Source organism: Saimiri boliviensis, chromosome 14 (genome assembly GCF_048565385.1).
Source record: "Saimiri boliviensis isolate mSaiBol1 chromosome 14, mSaiBol1.pri, whole genome shotgun sequence".
NCBI lineage: Eukaryota > Metazoa > Chordata > Mammalia > Primates > Cebidae > Saimiri > Saimiri boliviensis.
In genome coordinates this window covers 18,243,457-18,264,483 of record NC_133462.1, presented here as the reverse complement: position 1 = coordinate 18,264,483, position 21,027 = coordinate 18,243,457, and the positions used below count along the sequence as shown (strand labels likewise).

Here is a 21,027-nt window from a genome sequence, read left to right as displayed (position 1 = left end):
AAGACAGATTCTTACCCTGTTGCCTAGGCAGGCTGGAGTGCAGTGGCACAATCTTGGCTCACTGCAACCTTCGCCTCCCAGGTTCAAGCTATTCTCCTGCCTCAGCCTCCCTAGTAGTTGGGACTACAGGCATTCGCCATCATGCCTGGCTAATTTTTTGTAATTTTTAGTAGAGACAGGGTTTCACCATATTGGTCAGGCTGGTCTCAAACTCCTGACCTCAGGTGATCCACCCGCCTTGGCCTCCAAAGTGCTGGGATTATAGGCGTAAGCTACCATGCCCGGAGAGATTTTTTTTTTTTTAGACACAGTCTCACTCTGTTGCCCAGGCTGGAGTACAGTTGCTTGATCTCAGCTCTTGGCTCACTGCAACCTCCACCTGCTGGGTTCAAGTGATTCTCATGCCTCAGCCTCCTGAGTAGCTGAGATTACAGGCGTGCATCACCACACTTGGCTAATTTTTGTATTTTTGGTAGACAGGGTTTCGCCATGTTGGTGGGGCTGGTCTCGAACTCCTTACCTCAAGTCATCCACCCACCTCGGCCTCCCAAAGTGCTGGGATTACAGGTGTGACCCACCATGCCTGGCCTCCTTATGAGAATCTAATGCCTGATGATCTGAGGTGAAAGTTTCAGTATGAAACTCCCCCACCCTACCCCCACCCCAGTCTGTGGTATCTTGCACAAAACCAGTCCCTGGTGCCAAAAAGGTTGAAAAGCACTTCACTAGGAGTCACACAAGGAAGTTGAGTCTGACCTGCTGATCTTTGGTGTCACTGCCTGTCATTACAAGTCCAAAAAGCAGCCTTGTCCTCAGAGGAGAGACATTCTATGAGCCCCCTTCCCACATGCAAACACACAGCCTGAGGGGTCCAGGGTGCCCAGCTCAGGATTTTTTTTTTTTTTTTTTTGAGATGGAATCTTGCTCCCATCACACAGGCTGGAGTGTAGTGGCGTGATCTAGGCTCACTGTAACCTTCACTTCCCGTGTTCAGGCAATTCTCCTTCCTTAGCCTCCTGAGTAGCTGAGATTACAGGTGCCTACCACCACACCCAGCTAATTTCTGTATTTCTAGTAGAGATGGAGTTTTGTCATGTTGGCCAGGCTGGTCTCGAACTCCTGACCTCAAGTGATCCACCTGCCTCAGCTTCTCAAAGTGCTGGGATTACAGGTGTGAGCCACTGCGCCCAGCCTCCCTTGGTCATTTGTTAGGGTTGTGTTTGCAGCAAGCACCTTGAGGGGTGAGAGCAGGCTGGGTATAGCTGGGCAGGTCCCCAAGCTTAGCATGCCTCTTTCATAACAACCCACTACCGGTACAGATGTCCATCTGGGTCCCCAGCTCTGCCTCCACCGTCCAGGGGAAACCCACGCCCACTGACACCTACACTGCTTCGTGCCAGCAAGAAAGCCTTTGTTTCTGACCCTGGAGTCTTGAGGCTTCTGCCAGCATTTTTGAAACAGTAAAAGGCTCACATACTAGCCTGTTTTGTTTTGTTTTTGAGACAGAGTCTTGCTCTGTCATCCATGGTGAAGTGCAGTGGCGCAATCTTGGCTCACTGCAACCTCCGACTCCCGGGGTCAAGCGATTCTCCTGTCTCAGCCTCTCAAGCAGCCAGGACTACAGGCATGTGCCACCATGCCTGGCTAACTTCTGTATTTTTAGTAGAGATGGGGTTTCACCTTTGGCCCAGCTGGTCTCAAACTCCGGACCTTGTGATTTGCCTACCTCAGCCTCCCAAGGTGCTAGGATTACAGGTGTGAGCCACCATGCATGGCTTTTTTTTTTTTTTTTTTTTTTTTTTTGAGACAGAATTTCGCTCTTGTTGCTCAGGCTGGGGTGCAATGGCGCGATCTGGGCTCATCACAACCGCTGCCTCCCAGGTTCACGCAATTCTCCTGCCTCAACCTCCCAAGTAGCTGGGGTTACAGGTGGCCACCACCACGCCCAGCTAATGTTTTGTATTTTTTTGTAGAGTCAGGGTTTCACCATGTTGGCCAGGCTAGTCTCAATCTGACCTCAGGTGATGTACCTGCCTCAGCCTCCCAAAGTGCTGGGATTACAGGTGTGAGCCACTGTGCCCGGCCATACTAGCCTGTTGAGTAGAATCAGATCAAATCCTAGACCCAGCAGTCAGCTAGGTGGAGGCCAAGCCTAGGCCTTTCCAGTTGGGTTTTCAGCCCCTTGGCACTTCCCAGGGATGGTCCGTCGAGATTTCCTGGCAAACAGGATCCCAGAACATCAAGGGCCCGAGCAAGACTGGCTGTAATCAGGGGCCCATACAGAGCTTTCATCTTCTGGGAAAGGAATCTGGGTCTCTGCATACTGTGTGCTTAAGGTCATCTGTCTCCTGAGATGTGGTTGATTTCAAAGAAAACATTCAGGAACAGGGATTATGGTGTTTACAGGACCAGGGCACTCTCTTCCTGTAAGCTTCAGGAAAGAAACAAAACCAGTCTTGCTGCAGCTGCTTTCCCAGTCCACCCATCAGCCCTCGGGTGTGTAAGAGCGTGAGACCCGCCGGGAGGACTAGACAGTGCCCCTTTGGTCTGACACCGTGTTGGCGTCCCAACCCAGTTAAGTTGACATCCAGAAATCTTTGTAAATCACAGAGATTAAGTAGAAGCTTTCAGAGTTAGAGTGGCCCCCGGAAGGAGGGCTGCTGGTGAAATGTTAGAGAAGGGGTAAGCTGACCTAGAGTGGATGACATCAATACTGCTGCCAGCTGGGAACACAGATCCCTTCTTCCTGCAGGGGAGGAGACACTGTTTATACCCTTAGTACCAAGGCATTTTAGGCAGAAATCATCAGGGAATAAGCAGAGCAGGGCAGGCCGGGCGAGGTGGCTCATGCCTGTAATCCCAGCACTTTGGGAGGCTGAGACAGGCAGATCCCCTAAGGTCAGGAGTTCAAGACCAACCTGGGCAATATGAAGACACCCTGTCTCTACTAAAAATACAAAAATTAGCCAGGCGTGGTGGCGTGTGCCTGTAATCCCAGCTACTCAGTAGGCTGAGGCAGGAGAAATGCTTGAACCTGGGAGGCAGAGGTTGCAGTGAGCCGAGATCGTGCCACTGTACTCTAGCCTGGCGACAGAACAAGACTCCGTCTCAAAAAAAAGAAAAAAAAAATGCTGGGCACAGTGGCTCCCACTTGTAATCTCAGCACTTTGGGAGGCTGAGGTGGGCGGATCACTTGAGATCGGGAGTTTGAGACCAGCCTGACCAACATGGAAAAACCCTGTCTCTACTAAAAATACAAAATTAACTGAGCATGGTGGCTCATGCCTGTAATCCCAGCTACTAGGGAGGCTGAGGCAGGAGGAGAATTGCTTGAACTCAGGACACACAGGTTTCGTTGAGCCAAGATCATGCCATTGCACTCCAGGTTGGGCAACAAGAGCGAAACTGTCTCAAAAAAAAAAAAAAAAATTGGGGCAGCTCAGAGCCATTAAATGCCAAGGCAAGAACAACAGGGAAGTCCCACACGCCACCTGCGCCTGTTGTTAGGTGAGGAGTGACCAGGACCTGGGGAGAAGGACAACCATAAGCTACGGTCACTGCTCCTGTTAGTCATGATGGATAAGAACTGAATGGCAATGACTCATGCCTGTAATCCCAGCATTTGGGGAGGCCAAGGAGGATCACTTGAGCCCAAGAATTCAACACCAGCCTGGGCAACAGAGTGAGACCCCCACTTCCCTACACAAAATTATTTTTTGAGACAAGGTCTCACTCTGTTGCCCAGGCTGGAGTGCAGTGGTGCGATCTTGGCTTACTGCAACCTCCGTCTCTCCAGCTCAAGAGATTCTTCTGCCTCAGCCTCCTGGGTAGCTGGGATTACAGGTGCCCACCACTACTGCCTGGCTAATTTTTGTATTTTTAGTAGAGACAGGGTTTCTCCATGTTGGCCAGGCTGGTCTCAAACTCCTGACATCAAGTGATCCACCGGCCTTGGCCTCCCAAAGTGCGGGGATTACAGGCATGAGCCACTGCACTCGGCCCCCAAAAAATTTTTTTGTATGAGCCAGGCATAGTGGTGCACGGCTGTAGTCCCAGCTACTCAGGAGGCTGAGGTGGGAGGATCGCTTGAGCCCAGGAGGTCAAGGCTTCAGTGAGCTATGATCGCACCACGGTACTCCAGCCTGGGTGACAGAGCAAGACCCTGCCCCACCGACCCCCATAAAAGAGAAGAAAACAAAAACTGATTGAGCATCGATTTACCTTGTGCCAGGCAGGTGCTGTGCAAAACCATTTCCTAGATTAAGTAAGTTTTCCTTTTTACAGAGGAGGAAACAGAGGTCCAGAGTGGTAAACTGTTTTGTCCACAGAGCAGTAAAGGGTAGAGCAACTGATCTCCAGGACCCAAACTTGCAGCCCCTCTGTGCTGGCAGTGACTCGCATTTAGCACAGTACCTGGCAGCAGGCAAAGCAGCCCATTCACCAAGGCATGGCGAACAGTCCCTCTGAGTCACACCATTCTGGGTGGTGCACAAAGCAGGTGAGCTCTCACCTACATGGAATGACACTTTCTCTCATATCCTGTGTCCAGTTGTGGGCAAAGCCACAGTCATTGCTCACCTCTTAGTCACACTCAGGGTAAAGAGCAAAGTTCTTTGATTGATAGGTCCCCGCCCACCACCCGCCGCTCCTCTCCTCTCTCTCATCTTCCTCTCTCCTTCCACTCTCTCTGCCCCTGCTTATCTTCAGGTCTTTTTTATTATTTATTATTTATTTATTTATTGAGACAAAGTCTCGCTCTGCCACCCAGGCTGGAGTGCGGTGGTATGATCTTGGCTCACTGCAACCTCCGCCTCCTGGATTCAAGCTATTCTTCTGCCTCAGCCTCTCGAATAGCTGGGATTACAGGTGCCCACCATCAAACCTAGCTCATTTTTGTGTTTTTAGTAGAGATGGGATGTCACTGTGTTGGCCAGTCTGGTCTCGAACTCCTGACCTTATGACCTGCCCGCCTCGACTTCCCAAAGTGCTGGTATTATAGGCGTGAGTCACTGTGCCTGGCTTGTCTTTAGATCTTCTTAATTTTTTATAGAGATGAGGCCTCTCACTCTGTCACCAGACTAGAGTACAGTGATGTAATCACAGCTCACTGCAGCCTGGACCTTTTGGGTTCAAGCAGGGCTCCTGCCTCAGCCTCCTAAATTTTTTAAGCCAAGTGCAGTGGCTCACGCCTGTAATCCCAGCACTTTGGGAGGCTGAGGTGGGCGGATCACTTGAGGTCGGGAGTTCGAGACCAGCCTGACCAATAGGGTGAAACCCCATCTTAAAAAAAATAAATAAAAATAAAAAAGGGCCGGGCGCGGTGGCTCAAACCTGTAATCCCAGCACTTTGGGAGGCCGAGATAGGTGGATCACGAGGTCAAGAGATCGAGACCATCCTGGTCAACATGGTGAAACCCTGTCTCTACTAAAAATACAAAAAATTAGCTGGGCGTGGTGGTGCGTGCCTGTAATCCCAGTTACTCAGGAGGCTGAGGCAGGAGAATTGCCTGAACCCAGGAGGCGGAGCCAAGATCGTGCCATTGCACTCCAGCCTGGGTAACAAGAGCGAAACTCTGTCTCCAAAAAAATAAAATAAAAATAAAAATAAAAAGTAAATTTTTTGTAGAGATAGGGTTTCACTATGTTGCCCAAGCTGGTCTCGAATTCCTGAGATCAAGCAATTCTCCTACCTTGGCCTTCCAAAGTATTGGGATTACAGGTATGAACCACTGCATCTAGCCGATTTTTGTATATTTAGTAGAGATGGGGTTTCACCATATCGGCCAGGCTGGTCTCGAACTCCTGACCTTAAGTAATCCACTTGCCTCGGCCTCCCAAAGTGCTGGGATTACAGGTGTGACCCACTGCGCCCAGCTAGTTTGTATTTATTTATTTTCAGATCCTCCTTTAATTTTTTTTTTTTTTTTTTTTTTAATAGAAATAGGGTTTCACCATGTCACCCAGGCTGGTCTCAAACTGCTGAGCTCAAGCCATCCACCCACCTTGGCCTCCAAAGTGCTGGGATTACAGGCATGAGCCACTGCACTGGGCCACCCCCAGGTCTTCAGCTGTGCTGGAGACATAGTAGGGGCCCAATAAATACATGCTGAAAAAGTGAATGTGAAGAAAGGGAACTGGAGATAGTGGCAGGCATGGGCTATGCTGGACGCCAAGCCAGGGAAAGGGGATGGAGCAACGCTGCTCTGGGCTGCCGGCAGCCAAGCCAGGCCCCTCTGAGGAATGTGTACCAGAGTGTACACGGGCATGAGTTTCATGTTCATTACCACGCCCAGGCCTCAGCCACCTGCTCTTAGATGCCCACTCCCTGCAGGTGCAGGCAGCCCAGTTGCTGCGGGTAGGGCTGGGCTGGAGAGGGACACCAAGGACATCTCGCCTCACAGAGGTAGGAGCAGATGGCTCTGACTCCCATTTCTACTCTAGCCTAGGGGAGGGAAAGCGGGGCCCAGCTGGCTGCTCGTTCCTCCGAGAGCTCCCAACAGGGTGAGACAGAGGGGCCAGGCCAAGCCTTGGATTTGAGCTACACTGCCTGGGCTTGATCTATCTATATATATAGCATGAACACACTAGAACTAGACTTCGTTTGTGTATGTGTGCGTGTATTTGAGACAGAGTCTCAACAGGCTGGAGCGCAGTGGTGTAATCTCAGCTCACTGCAACCTCCACCTCCTGGGTTCAAGCAGTTCTCCAACCTGTCTCCCAAGTAGCTGGGATTACAGGTGTGCACCACCATGTCCAGTGAATTTTTGTATTTTTCACTATTTTGGCCAGGCTGGTCTCGAACTCCTGACCTCAAGTGATCTTCCCACCTCAGCCTCCCAAAGTGCTGGGATTACAGCTATGAGCCACTGGGCCCGGCCTGTGTGTGTGTTTTGAGACAGGGTCTTGCTCCGTCACCCAGGCTGGAGTGCAGTGGCACAGTCATGGCTTACTGGAGCCTGGACTTCCCAGGCTCAAGTGATCCTCCTGCCTCAGCCTCCCAAGTAGGTGGGGCTATAGGCGAGCACCACCATGCCTAGCTAAATTTTTTTTTTTTTTTTGAGACAAAGTCTCGCTCTTGTCCCCCAGGCTGGAGTACAATGGCGCGATCTCGGCTCACTGCAACCTCCGCCTCCCGGGTTCAAGCAATTCTCCTGCCTCAGCCTCCTGAGTAGCTGGGATTATGGGCACCTGCCACCATACCCGGCTAATTTTTTTGTATTTTTAGTAGAGACGGGTTTTCACCTTGTTGACCAGGCTGGTCTTGAACTCCTGCCCTCAGGTGATCGCCTCCCCCGCTCTCCGCCCCCCAACAAAGTGCTGGGATTACAGGCAGGAGCCACCGCGCCAAGCCTCCTGGCTAATATTTAATTTTCTCTAGAGACAGTCTTAGTATGTTGCCCAGGCTGATTTCAAACTCGGGCTCAAGTAATCCTCCTGCCTTGGCTTCCTTCCCAAAGTGCTGTGCTTATGGCCATGAACCACGGCACCCAGCCTATGCTCTGTGTTTGTCCCTGGTCGTCTTACCTACTGCCTTAATTTTCTCATCTGTGAAATAGGCATTGGAACAGTACCCACTGCCATAAACTCAGTGTTTGTGTCTTCCCCCAATTCTTGTGCTGAAGCCGAGTGATGGTATTTGGAGGAAGAATCTCTGGGAGGTCATCAGGTGATGCAGTGGAGCCCTCATGAATGGGATTTATGCCCTTATAGAAACAGGCACCAGGCTGGCACAGTGGCTCACACCTGTAATCCCAGCACTTTGGGAAGCTGAGGCAGGTGGATCACAAGGTCAGGAGTTCAAGACCAGCCTGGCCAAGAGGGTGAAACCCCTTGTCTACTAAAAATACAAAAATTAGCTGGGTGCGGTGGCAGGTGCCTGTAACCCGTTACTCGGAAAGCTGAGAACAGGCCTGATTCTACTGAGGAGAATCACCTGAACTCAGGAGGCAGAGGTTGCAGTGAGCTGAGATCGCACAACGGCACTCCAGCCTGGGTGACAGAGCAGGACTCCCGTCTCAAAAAAAAAGGTGGGGGGGTGCATAACACAGAGCTTGCTCTCAGCCATGCTGGGAGGCAGGGAGAAGGCAGCCAACCAGGAACCAGGAAGCAGCCCTCCTGACAAGCAGATTTACCAGCACCCTGATCTCAGACTTCCAGCGTCCAGGACGGTGAGAACTGTTGTTTGCTGTTGAAGCCACCCTGTCTATATTTGTTATAGCAGCCCACACTGACACTTACCTTTTGTGTGTGTGTGTGTGTGTGTGTGTGTGTGTGTGTGTATGTGTGTGTGTGTGTGTTGTGTGTTTGTGTTTTTTTTGAGGTGGAGTCTCACTCTGGAGTGCAGTGGCGCAATCTTGACTCACTGAAACATCTGCCTCTGGGGTTCAAATGATTCTCCTGCTTCAGCCTCTGGAGTAGCTGGGATTACAGGTGCCCACCACCATACCCAGCTAGTTTTTGTCTTTTTAGTAGAAATGGGGTTTCGCCATGTTGGCCAGGCTGGTCTCAAACTCCTGACCTCAGGTGATCCGCCCGCCTCGGTCTCCCAAAGTGCTGGGATTACAGGCGTGAGCCACAGCGCCCGGCCTAAGACACCTACCTTTTGTTTTTTGTTCACTCAGGGTGTGGGTGGGCTTAGTCCAAAAATGGAGTCAGCCGACACCTACCTTTTATTATTATTTTTAAACCCAACACATTATCAGTACTTCATGCCAGACACCATTCTAGGAAATTGACTGATCTGACTCATCAATCCCATGGGGTAGCTGTCATTTACAGATGCTGAGGCAGAGGTAAAGCAACTTTTCCTGAGGTCACTCTGCTGTTAAGTGATACAGCTGGCATCTAGTGCAGCAGGCTGGTTCCAAGCCTACGCCCCTCACCCTTCAGATGCTGCTCACCAAGTGGAGGGGCTGTGGGAGCAAGTTAGAACTTGAGACGCCCCTGCAGCAGAGGAGGCTGTTTTGTCGAAATACCCGGGAAGGCGGGGCAGCACCTCCCTCTTAACCAGCATCTGAGCTTTGGGGGGAAACCTGCAGCTCCCTGAATGCCACCCACAGAGCCCCCCTCGGTCAGCCTCCCCTCAGGCATCAAGGCTGGGGGGGCAGCAGTCAGCCGTCCATCTCCCCCGCTTCTCACAGAGGAAATGCTGTGTGGTGCCCGCAGTGAATCAGGGCTGAGGACCAGGACAGAAGTTGGGTGGGGCAGCTCAGCATTCCTCCAATGGGCAGGTCTCAGTGCTCCTCCCCCTGCTGTCCTCCTCTGCAGGGCCCTTAGCCTTTGGGACACATCTCTCACTGCCATGGAGTTTGACCTGGGAGCAGGTGAGCTGCTGGGGAGTGTGGATTGGAGGTGCAAGGGGCTGGACTCAAGCCCAGATGCTGCCTGCACCAATCACCCAACTTCTCTTCTCTCCGCAGCCCTGGAGCCCACCTCCCAGAAGCCTGGTGTGGGCGTGGGCCATGGGGGAGACCCCAAGCTCAATCCCCACAAAGTTCAGGGCCCGTCGGAGGCAGGGGGAGATCTGAGTTCAAAGGTAAGTCGCCTCACCGCCAGCTGCGGAGGGGTGGGAAGGGTGGGATTGCCCCTGACCCCAGGGTCTGCCGTGGGCTTCCAACTTCAGGGGATGGGTAGGGGCCCTGCCTCAGTCCTGCCTCACTGCCACACCTCCATCCAGCAAGGCCGCCACAGCTCTTCGGACTCCAGCAGCAGCTCCAGCAACTCGGACACAGATGTGAAGGTAAGGGGCTCTTGCCAGCACCCAAAAACGTGCCCTGCACCCCACAGAAGCATCCCAGCGCTGGGGCCGGGGAAGGGGGTCCCCCAGTCTCACTTCCAGCCCAGAACAATCTCTTCTCTCCCACTCCTGCCCTCGGCCCCACAGCCCCAAGCTGCTGGCTCCAAGCGGCAGGAGAACATGCCGGGCAAGGCCAAGAAGCTCAAAGTGAAGAAGAAGAAGGGCAAGAAGGAGGGGGCTCCCCACTGAAGGGGCCTGGGCGGGGCTCATTAAACCTTCTTCTCTGCCTTCTGCCACTGGTCAGCGTGGTGCCTGCTCAGGCCCATCCCCAGCTCCCTGCCCCCCGCCCCGGGCTGGGCCTGCCGATGCGGGCAGCCAGGCACCCTGCCCATCTGTACACGTGGCTAAGGAGAGGCTGCTCATGACCATCAGGGTTTATTGTTTCTGTAACAGCGGCCACGCCCTGGAGTGGTGGCCTGTGCAGCTGGAGATCTCTCAGCACCTTGGGTTGGGGGCAGGGTTCAGCGGGACTTGGGATGGGGGCAGCGCCTGTACCCAAACAGGGTGGACCCTGGGGCCCGAAGGCGGGAGATGAGTCCGGCAGCCACAGTGGCCCCAGCAGCAGCAGCAGCAGCAGCAGCAGGAGGAGGCTCAGTGAACGCCCTCACCGCACCAGGTGGAAGGTGAGCCAGTACATGAGCAGAGGCTGTGCCGCTGCCACCGCCATGGTCAGGTACATGCGCAGCTGGTTCCGGGCCTCACGGACCGGGACCCCCTCAGCCGCTGCCTCTGCCAAGATCTTCAGCCGCAGAGTCCGGATCTGGGGGGAAGGAAGAAGGGAATCAGGGTTTACCCTTGAGCCCTCTGGGCCAGGGTGAGAGCCTGGACACGCTTCCAGCCTCTGCTTAGAAGCCCCAGGCAGCCGGGGACAAGTCCCTGGCCCTCTGCAGCCTCAGGTTTCTGCTCCCAGGGGCCTCAGTTTCCCCAAACCTCCCAAAAGGTGAGGACTTGCTCCTCCCCAGGCCCTGTGGATAAATTACAAGAAGGTTCCACACTCAAATGCCAGGCAAGGTCTAGGAGCGGGTGAAGGGGGACTTCTTCACGGTGGACGCCTAGCCTGACGGCATGGGAGACACGGCCCTGGCTGCTGTCACCCTCTTATGTTGGCCATATGGCAATTTCTGAAGACACACCAGAATGCTATCTTTATTTTTATTAAAGGGCAGGGTCTCGCCCTATCTGCCAGGCTGGACTGCAGTGGTGTGACCTTGGTTCACTGCAGCCTCAACCTCCCAGACTCAAGTGAGCCTCACACCTCAGCTTCCCGAATAGCTGGGACTACAGGTGCACGCTGCCACCCTTGGCTAATTAAAAAAAAATTTTTAGAGATGGTGTCTCGCTATGTTGCCCAGGCTGATATCAAGCTCCTGGTCTCCAGTGATCCTCCTGCCTCAGCTTCCCAAAGTGCTGGGATTGACTGGGCGTGGTGGCTCATGCCTGTAATCCCAGCACTTTGGGAGGCTGAGGCAGGCAGATCACGAGGACAGGAGTTCAAGACCAGCCTGGCCAACATGGTGAAACCCCATCTCTACTAAAAATACAAAAAGTAGCTAAAAATTAGCTGGGTGTGGTGGCACGTGCCTGTAATCCCAGCTACTCGGCAGGCTGAGGCAGGAGAATTGCTTCAACCTAGGAGGCGGAGGTCGCAGTGAGCTGAGATCATGCCACTGCACTCCAGTATATATTAAAAAAAAAAAGTGCTAGTATCACAGATGTGAGTCACGTGCCTGGCCTAAAGTTTTAAACGATGACACTTAAAAGTTTGTCCGAGAGTCCACCCTGGCCCACCAGCCAACATGGTCTGCCCTCTGCTTCTCACATGCTCACACTGAATCCTCCCAGCACCTTGGGGTGCAAGTATCATCATCCTATTTCACCAACGAGGAAACTGAGTTTAAAGAGAGTAAGTGATTTGTACAGGATCCAACTAAGCTTGGAGTCCAGGCTGGCCTGCAAACCCCATTGCTCTTCACCAGCACCCCTGACTCCAGCTGGAAGGGCTCTAGAGAACCCCCTTCCAGGGAAATTCTGGCAGGAAAGACCCCATGTAAGGAGAGTGGGATGAGAGTGAGAGCCCAGCCTGGAGCCTATGTGCTGTGGATCCCCAGCCTCTAGCAGCCTGGCTGGCGTCTCCTCTTCCAGGGCTCAGGATACCTCCTCTTCTGACCCCTAGGCTGGACAGCCTTCCTGACCCCGCAGGCTGGACAGCCACTCCAGGGCCCCCCAGTTCAGCAACGTGTGTCTGGTCTGAACCCCACACCTGACATCCTCTGCTTGGATGCCCTCCAGGGCACTGGTGCCCTCAGCCTCATCCGCCCTGAGCCCCAGCTCACCATGAACACAAAGATGGACATGCAGCACCAGCCTAGCACCAGGTAGTAGCCAATCTTCCCAAAGAGCAGGCCCATGAGGACCCCGCCGATCATCCTGGGGGAGGGAGAGAAGGCTGTGTGAGGACGAGGCCCAAGGGCTGCGGCTGGCAGGAAGGGCGGGGATACTGACCCGACATATTTGTAGCCCAGGAAGGCCACCAGGTCGATGGTGGTGAGGTCGGTGTTGACAGTGACCAGATAGAGGCTGAGCAGGATGGCCAGCACCTCCAGGGTCAGCCAGGCCAGGGCCGAGCTTGCCTGCAGCCCCAGGAGGTCTGGGGAGAACCTGCAGACAGCAAACCCCGCCACTTGGTTGGCCGGTTCAGACTGCCGACTCCCAGCACACGCCTGGGGACAGCCCTGTGTTGGGTGGGACCGGACCCAGCAGTGACCCAGATGGATCTGGCCACTATCCTATTCCCATGGAAATCCCATCCAGGGAGGATGGCAGACCTCTCCCTAGACAGTAACACCCACAGCGGGCAGGGCTGGAGTCACAGGGGGCTGTGCCTGACACAGTCAGGGGGCAAGTGTCAGGGAGGGCTTCCCAGAAGAGGGGACACAGAGCCAAAGCCTGCAGGAAGGACCTGGTCAGAGACAAAAGCCCTTGGCCTCCGCCACATCCCCAGGGCCTCACCAGTCAGTTAATGACAGATGTGTTCAGTGCCACAAAGGAAGTGAACAGGGCGGTGCGAGCAAGAGGAGAGGCCTGACCTAGCCTGGGGGGCAGGAAGGTTTCCCCGAGGAAGTGACGCCGGAATGGAGTCCATGCTCGGCAGTGGTGGAGGGGAACATGCTCCCAGGCAGAGGGAAGTGGATGTGCCAAGGTCTCAGGAGACAGCGCCAGCCCTCCCAAGGAAAGGAACAGGACCGGAGCATGGCGGGAGGGGCGGCACCGGGCCCAGGAACTGGGGCCTGACCGGGAGCCAGGGACGGCAGGGCGGGGCAGGATGGGCTGTGGCCAGGCCCGCACCTCAGACAGGACCATCCTGACTGCTGCTGGAGTAGGGGTGTAGCGGGGAGCCGGTGAGGACACAGCAAGGTGAGGGCGGGTCTGGTAGTAGAGGCTGAGAGGAAGCGTGGATGGAGAGGGTCACCCAGCACAGGGGGTGGTGACGCAAGGCATGTGGGCAGGAAGGAGAGGGAGGAGCCGAGGGTGATGCTGGTGGCGACCCTGAAGGCTGTATCTTGGGCCACCTGGGAGCAAGGTGGGGCTTTCCCGAGAAGGGAAAAGGGAAACTTGGAACTGAGACTTTCCTGACCAACCACGGGCCTCCCAAACCCCACCCTACTTGGCATGTCCCAGGCCTCCCTTACCTATCCTGGGTCCCCAGCGCAAGACCAGCCACCAAAACGTAGGTGATGAAAGCCATCGCTGTGGGAGGCACACACGTAGACACTGGTCATCAGAGGAAGAACCACCCTCGGTCTCCAGGCACCCACACGCCCACCCCAGACAGGCCCAGAAAATGGATGGGGGTACAGGGGAGGGGGAGGGTGGAACCTGGAATGTAGAGGTCTGGGGCATTGACGTCAAAGCGGGGGGCCACCGGCATGTCCTGTTGGTATTGCACCTCCCAGTCCTGTGGTGATGGGGAATGGGCAGGACCCTCAGAGCCAGGCCCCTCCCACCCTTCCTTGAGGTGAATCTCCAGGCCCCACCCCACACCGGCCCCCACCGGCCCACCGCACACCCACATTCCCCTGGGGGTGCTGACCTGGTGGAGGTAGGGGAAGAACAGCAGGCCCAGCTTTCTGCCCACATACATGGTGTCCACAGCAAAGTAATACTTGAGCTTGGTGACGGGGATGAAGCGGTCGATCTGGGGAGGCAGAGCTCAAACCTGAGGCCCCATGGCCCCATGTGTCCCCCTACTCCCGCCAGCCCTGGCCACTCACGTTTTTATCCACCAGCTCCTTGCCCTGCGCAGCCAGGCTGCTCCCATAGGCCATGGCCATGTTGGACACGGGGTCAGCCAGGAAGGCTGCCTGGGGCGTGGTGGAGGCTGCAGGATAGCCGAGGTCTCCAGGTGCCCGCTGAGCCCCATAGCCCCGGCTCTGGGCTGAACTCGTGTCATCGAAAAGCTGGTGGGGGTCGGCCATGCCCGGCTGGGACGCAGGGATCCTTCGCTTTGAGGCTGCAAGGGAAAAGGGTGGGGAGGCACTGGGGACACAGGATAGGTAAGGGAGACCTGGCAAGCCTCATTCGTCCTGCAGCTCTGCCTCCTGCTCCTGCTGCAGTGGAGGGTGATGTCACCATTAGAGACTGGCTTCAACGTCAGATGGATTGCCAGGTGCAGGCTCTGCCATCCATCCACCCACCCACCCATCTAGCCAACTATCCATCTCCTGATGCATTCATCTATCCATCCACCCATCCATTTATCCCAGGTGTCCCCAGACTTTTTACACAGGGGGCCAGTTCACTGTCCCTCAGACTGCTGGAGGGCCGCCACATCCTGTGCTCCTCTCACTGACCACCAATGAAAGAGGTGCCCCTTCCTGAAGTGCGGCGGGGGGCTGGATAAATGGCCTCAGGGGGCCGCATGCAGCCCGCAGGCTGTAGTTTGGGGACGCCTGATTTATCCACTCACCCATCTATTCATCCATCTATCCACCCACCCATCCATCCATCTGCCCATCCATCTATTCATTAACCTATCCACACTGTCCATCTGTCCATCCACCCACCCACCCACCCATCTAGTTAACTATCCATCTCCTGAAGCATCCATCTATCCATCCATCCACCCACCTATCCATTCATCCATCTTTCCATCTATCCATCCACCCACCCATCCATCCACCAATCCGTCCATCCATCCATTAATCTACCCAAACATCTATCCATCTATCCACCTATCCATCCATCTATTCACCCACCTACTAGCCAACTATCCATCGACTGTATTCATCTATCCATCTACCCATCACCCATCCATCCACCTATCCATCCATCTACCCACCCATCTAGCCAACTGTCCATCCACTGATACATTCATCTATCCAACCATTCATCTACCTACCCATTCATCCATCAATCCATCCATCTACCCATCCACCCACCCATCTGCCCACCCATCCACCCCAAATTTACAGGTGTGGAAACCAAGGCCCAGACAGTTAAAATGACTTGTGCAAAGGGCCAAACTGAGTGAGTGGCAGAGCAGGAGCCCGGCCCCGCTGTGCCTGATAAATATTACAATAATCCTACGGATGAACTAATTTCATTTTCACAACCACCCTGTTTCTGCCAATTGCCAATGCTATCATCACCCCATTTTACAGATCAGAAAAGCAAGCCCTAAAGAGGCTCACGCCCTTGCCCAAAGTCATAGTATGAGGGCCAGGTTTCAAAAGTTTTCAAAAGGTCCCTGTGGCCTCATGTGGGGAACAGATGAGAGGTGGGCAGGGAAGGGAGACAGGAGGCTGCTGGGGTGGTCCAGGTGGGAGACCATGGCAGACAGGACTGGGTTGTAAAAGGGGAATGGGTTATTTCTGGATCAGTTTCAGAGGTAGGAGGGACAGGACTTGCTGGAGGTGTGCTCAGTGGAGGTGTGTTAAGAAGTGGGAGAAGGCTGGGCGCAGTGACTTACGCCTGTAATCCCAGAACCTTGGGAGACCTAGGCAGATAGATCACTTGAGGTCAGGAGTTCGAGACCAGCCTGGTCAACATGGTGAAATCTTGTCTCTACTAAAAATATAAAAAATTACCCGGGCATGGTAGCATGTGCTTGTAATCCCAGCTACTGGGGAGGCTGAGGCAGGAAAATCACTTGAACCCAGGAGGCAGAGGATGCAGTGAGCCAAGATTGCACCACTGCACTCCAGCCTGGGAGACAGAATGGGACTCTGTCTCAAAAAAAAAAAAAAAAAAAAGGCCGGGCGCGGTGGCTCAAGCCTGTAATCCCAGCACTTTGGGAGGCCGAGGCGGGTGGATCACAAGGTCAAGAGATCGAGACCATCTTGGTCAACATGGTGAAACCCCGTCTCTACTAAAAATACAAAAAAAATAGCTGGGCATGGTGGTGCGTGCCTGTAATCCCAGCTACTCAGGAGGCTGAGGCAGGAGAATTGCCTGAACCCAGGAGGCGGAGGTTGCGGTGAGCCGAGATCGCGCCATTGCATTCCAGCCTGGGTAACAAGAGCGAAACTCCGTCTCAAAAAAAAAAAAAAAAAAAAGGGAGGAACCAACGCTGTCTCCACAGATTCTGGTTTGAGATGGAGAAGATGGGGAGGCGGGACTTGAACCCCGCACTCTGCCTCCAGGGCCTCTGTTCCTAATCAGTAAGCAATGCTACCCTGCAAATATCTGCTGCGATCCTACTATGTGCTAGGCTCTATTGCAGGCACAACGGAGAACAGGGAATGGGTGGTCAGATGACAGCGGGCATGGGGAGAGGAATCGAATTATCCACGTCATGACTTTGCAACTGGACATTCTCCTCTACACAATGGAGTTAACTGTCCCCCCTTGCAAAGCTGTTGTGATGCTCATAAACTCCTTGGTCCCATAAAAAGCAGTCCATCGCTGTCACTCCTGATCAACTACTAGCCTTGAGCTCTTCCTCTCAATTATTTGTAGCCCGAAGACAGACCCAGGTCTCCCCAAGCAGCACTGGTCCCGGCCTCTCCGAAAGCCCCACTTCCCTTTTCTCTCCCCTGCTACTACTACTACTACTTTTTTTTTTTTTTTGACAGAGTCTCACTCTTGTCTCCCAGGCTGGAGTGCAGTGGCATGATCTCAGCTCACTGCAGCCTCCACCTCCGAGGTTCAAGCGATTTTCCTGCCTCAGCCTCCCAAGTAGCTGGGATTACAGGCGCCGTCCCCGTCCCCCCCCCACCCCATCCAGCCAATTTTTGTATTTTTAGTAGACAGGGTTTCGCCACGTTGGCCAGGCTGGTCTTGAACTCCTGGCCTCAAGTGAACTGCCTGCCTCGGCCTCCCAAAGTGCTGGGATTACAGGTGTGAGCCACTGGGCCCACCCTCTCTCTCCCACTTCTGGCTAGAAGGGCTAGCTTCCTAAAAGCTTTGGTGTGAGCCCTTCGGCCCTCCCTGTCAGTCCCTCAGCTCTTGGCATTCAGGGCTCTGCTCCCACCAGGCCCCCTAAGTGCCCCCCGCTACACTACAAAATTCCACTTGTCTGACTCAAGCCCTCAGTGGCATTTGGTACCAGTGTCCTGAATGCCAACCTCCAACTTTCTGAGTCCAGGACACTTAGGGAGCACTTTCTCTTCTTACTGGTCTGACTCCACAGGCATTTACTGAGCATCTCCCTCTGTGTTAGGCTCTGCCATGGGCAAGGTGGATATAGCAATGAATAAAAACCCCAAACCTGGCCAGGTGCGGTGGCTCACGCCTGTAATCCCATCACTTTGGGAGTCTGAAGCAGGTGGATCACCTGAAGTCAGGAGTTCAAGACCAGCCTGACCAACATGATGAAGCCCTGTCTCTACTAAAAATATAAAAATTTGCTGGGTATGGTGGGATATGCTTGTGATCCCACCTACTCAGGAGGCTGAGACAGGAGAAGTGCTTGAACTCAGGAGGCGGAGGTTGCAGTGAGCTGAGATCATGCCATTGCACTCCAGCTTGGGTGACAGAGCAGGATTCCATCTCAAATAAAACAAAACAAAACAAAACAAAAACCCCTGCCTTCATGGAGCTGATGGTCTCTCGATGGCTCCTTCCCATTCAACCATGCATTCCTAGCTTCCTAAAATGTGCGACTTCATTTTCCACCCTTGCCCTTGTCCTCTGTCTCTCACCCAGGGCCACCACACCCACACCCCAGCTCTCCCAGCTGCAGTGTGCGTTTAGCTTCTGGGCTGTGTCTCTAGGCACCACTTGTCTCCTGGCTCCAGATGCAGGTCTGGCCACTTCCTGGCACTCCCTCTGGCTGACCCGGGGCCCTAACCTCCATGCCCAAACCCTGATTACCCTTCTGCCTGACATCCAATCAACCAGTCAGGTGCTCGCTCACCATGTCTCCACGTCACCCTCCCGTCTCAGACTGCCATCTCACGCCTGACCTAAGTGTCCTACCTGGTCCTTCTGTCCATTCTCACTACCAACAGCCTCTCCAATGGGCAGCCAGAGTGATCTTATTATTTTTGCTTTTTGAGACAGAGTCTCACTGTTTGCCCAGGCTGGAGTGCAGTGGTGTGATCACAGCTCATTGCAACCTTGAATGCCTCAGCCGCCCCAGTAGCTGGGATTACTGGCGCATGCCACCACGCCTGGCTAATTTTTTGTCTTTTTACTAGAGACAGGGCTTCACCATGTTGGCCAGGCTGGTTGGCTGGGCATGGTGGCTCACGCCTGTAACCCCAGCACTTTGGGAGGCTGAGGCAGGTGGATCACCCTTTTTTGAGACAAAGTCTTCCCTTGTCCCTCAGGCTGGTGTGATTTCGGCTCACTGCAACCTGTCTCCCAGGTTCAAGTGATTCTAAAGCCTCAGCCTCCTAAGTAGCTGGGAATACAGGCGCATGCCACCACGCCCGGCTAATTTTTTGTATTTTTAGTAGAGATGGGATTTCACTATGTTACCCAGGCTGGTCTTGAACTCCTGGCCCCAAGTGATCACCCACCTTGACTTCCCAAAATGCTAGGATCACAGGTGTAAGCCACTGCACCCAGCCTGCTTTTCTCTCCCACCATAAATCTCTTTCCCCTCGGTAACTCTTCATCATCAGAAGCTTCACTGACACCCTAGGCTGGGTCACATGCCTCCTTGGCTCCCACATCTCCATCCTAGCCCCGACCCCTTCCTGGGCTTCCCTCATCCCAGCGAAGACCCCTCTGCCTGGGCCTCCCTCATCCCAGCGAAGACCCCTCTGCCTGGGCCTCCCTCATCCCAGCCCGAACCCTCTGCCTGGGCCACTCTCACAGCAGCTCCACCACTGGAACCTGCTGCTGTTTTCGGTCCTGGCAGCTCCATGAGGACAGGGACAGGGGCTGTCTGGGCACTGCTGTAGCCCCCCACATCACCACCACAGGGCCAGCCAGGCATGGAGTGATGGCTGAAGGGAGGAATAGCAAAGCACACCTTGCTTTACAGAGAGGCCTCCCCAACCCCCAGTCACATCCTGGATCCTTCCCTTTACAGCCTTTACTAATCCCCCAATTACCTTTTTTGAAAAATTTTTAAATTTAATTTTGTTTTCAGAGAGAGGGTCTTCCTATTGCCCAGGCTGGAGTGCAGTGGCTATTCACAGGCACGATCCCACTACTGATCAGCACAGGAGTTTTGATCTGCACCGTTTCCGACCTGGGCTGGCTCACCCCTCCTTAGGCAAGCTGGTGGTCGGTCCCCTGTTCCCGGGAGGTCACCATATTGATGCTGAACTTACTGCGGACACACGATAGGCATAGCACTACAGCCCAGAACTCCTGGACTCAAGCAATCCTCCAGCCTTAGCCTCCCAAGTAGCTGGGACTACAGGCACGCACCACCGTGCCCGGCTTTTTTTCTTTCTTTCTTTTTTTTTTTTTTTGAGATGGAATTTCGCTCTTGTTACCCTGGCTGGAGTGCAATGGCCCGATCTCGGCTCACCGCAACCTCCGCCTCCTGGGTTCAGGCAGTTCTCCTGCCTCAGCCTCCTGAGTAGCTGGGATTACAGGCACGTGCCACCATGCCCAGCTAATTTTTTGTATTTTTAGTAGAGACGGGGTTTCACCATGTTGACCAGGATGGTCTCGATCTCTCGACCTCGTGATACACCCACCTCGGCCTCCCAAAGTGCTGGGATTACAGGCTTGAGCCACCGTGCCCAGCCTTTTTTTTTTTTTTTTTTTTTTGAGATGGAGTCTCACTCTTGCCCAGGCTGGAGTGTTATCACGCCATCTTGGCTTACTGCAACCTCCATCTTCCGGGTTCAAGCGATTCTTCTGCCTCAGCCTCCCGTGTAGCTGGGATTACAGGCGCCCGACACCACACCCGGCTAATTTTGTATTTTTAGTAGACACGGGGTTTCACCATGTTGCCCGGGTGGTCTCGAACTCCTGGTCTCAAGAGATCCACCCGCTTCGGCCTCCCAAAGTGTTGGGATTACAGGCGTGAGCCACTGCGCCCGGCCCCCACAATTAACTTGTTGACTAGTTTCCTTGTAGTTAAGCATCTCTCTTCCCTTCAAACTCTGAGCTGTAAAGTTGCAAGGACCAGGGCTATGCTGGTTACTACTGTGCCCATACCCATATTCCAGCGCAGGGCCTGGCACATGGGAGCTGAAGCAAGTTAGGCTGAATGAATACATGAAACACACAGCACTTACGGACGTGAAGAGCGTAAACAGACAAATTCGGAGGCAGGAAAAGGGGCCTACAGCACAATAAATACAGGTTCGCTTCTTAAATGAGCGGTGGGCATGGCCCTCTGCGCTCACAGGGGGCCAAGAAGCTGCCCTAAGATTGTGGGCGGCAGCAGGAGGGCATTGGGAAGCCACGGAAAGCTGGGGAGCAGGGGAGGGCGGATCGCTAACTGCAAATGAATGGAAGTTGTATTTCTCTGCATATCGCACTCTTTCCTGTCCCAAGTTGTTTTCTTCTAAAGGAATTTCCTAGAGAATCGCCCCCCAAAGCGCCCCCTACCCGGACCTGGCATCCCAGCGCTGCGCACACCTCGGGGTTCCAGATCCTTGATCTCGTGACCTCTGACCTGCAGTGCCCTCGCCAACCGCCGCGGCCGTCCCGCCACGCCCCCGCCCGCCCGCGCGCCCCCCGATTTCCTCCGCCGGCCACGTACGCCACTTACGCAGCCGGGGCGTCCCCGCCGCCGCCGCCAAGCCTGCCGGGTGCATCCTTCGCCGCCGCCGCCGCCGCCTCAGCCACAGTTCGCAACGTGCCCACCCGGCTCCCGT

The 21,027-nt window shown here is 54.3% G+C and overlaps 2 protein-coding genes across 9 annotated transcripts; one reads left to right on the top strand and one right to left on the bottom strand.

The window, feature by feature from the left end:
• The first annotated feature begins 5,375 nt into the window (after positions 1-5,375).
• C14H19orf33 (chromosome 14 C19orf33 homolog) lies at positions 5,376-10,087 on the top strand. Of its 6 annotated transcripts, none has more exons than XM_010348016.3 (5): positions 5,924-6,403; positions 9,268-9,323; positions 9,420-9,535; positions 9,677-9,739; positions 9,884-10,087. In XM_010348016.3, the coding sequence occupies exons 2-5, from the start codon at positions 9,302-9,304 to the stop codon at positions 9,983-9,985; spliced, it is 303 nt and encodes a 100-aa protein (XP_010346318.1). In that variant the 5' UTR covers positions 5,924-6,403; positions 9,268-9,301; the 3' UTR covers positions 9,986-10,087. The 6 variants fall into 6 exon arrangements, with proteins under 6 accessions (XP_039321842.1, XP_010346318.1, XP_074242502.1 ...); XM_074386401.1 differs by having other exon boundaries at positions 8,062-9,323; XM_039465907.2 differs by having other exon boundaries at positions 5,924-8,168.
• Positions 10,088-10,155: 68 nt separating this feature from the next.
• On the bottom strand, positions 10,156-21,026 carry YIF1B (Yip1 interacting factor homolog B, membrane trafficking protein). 3 transcript variants are annotated; one of them, XM_039465905.2, is made up of 8 exons: positions 20,913-21,026; positions 14,068-14,306; positions 13,887-13,991; positions 13,673-13,751; positions 13,486-13,543; positions 12,299-12,454; positions 12,130-12,223; positions 10,156-10,556 (listed from the first exon to the last, which is right to left on the bottom strand). In XM_039465905.2, the coding sequence occupies exons 1-8, from the start codon at positions 20,965-20,967 to the stop codon at positions 10,401-10,403; spliced, it is 942 nt and encodes a 313-aa protein (XP_039321839.1). In that variant the 5' UTR covers positions 20,968-21,026; the 3' UTR covers positions 10,156-10,400. The 3 variants fall into 3 exon arrangements, with proteins under 3 accessions (XP_039321839.1, XP_039321840.1, XP_010346322.1); XM_039465906.2 differs by having other exon boundaries at positions 20,922-21,026; XM_010348020.3 differs by lacking the exon at positions 20,913-21,026 and adding an exon at positions 20,765-20,867.
• Between the last annotated feature and the right edge of the window lies 1 nt (position 21,027).

Excerpts from the sequence above, each read along its gene's own strand:
- C14H19orf33 (XM_074386401.1), top strand. The coding sequence starts at position 9,047 with ATGCCACCCACAGAGCCCCCCTCGGTCAGCCTCCCCTCAGGCATCAAG. Across the intron at positions 9,324-9,419 it reads GGAGTTTGACCTGGGAGCAG|CCCTGGAGCCCACCTCCCAG; the intron begins GTGAGCTGCTGG and ends TTCTCTCCGCAG. Across the intron at positions 9,536-9,676 it reads GGGGAGATCTGAGTTCAAAG|CAAGGCCGCCACAGCTCTTC; the intron begins GTAAGTCGCCTC and ends ACCTCCATCCAG.
- YIF1B (XM_039465905.2), bottom strand. The coding sequence starts at position 20,967 with ATGCACCCGGCAGGCTTGGCGGCGGCGGCGGGGACGCCCCGGCTGCGT. Across the intron at positions 13,752-13,886 it reads TCTTCCCCTACCTCCACCAG|GACTGGGAGGTGCAATACCA; the intron begins GTCAGCACCCCC and ends CCATCACCACAG. Across the intron at positions 12,224-12,298 it reads CTGGGCTACAAATATGTCGG|GATGATCGGCGGGGTCCTCA; the intron begins GTCAGTATCCCC and ends TCCCTCCCCCAG.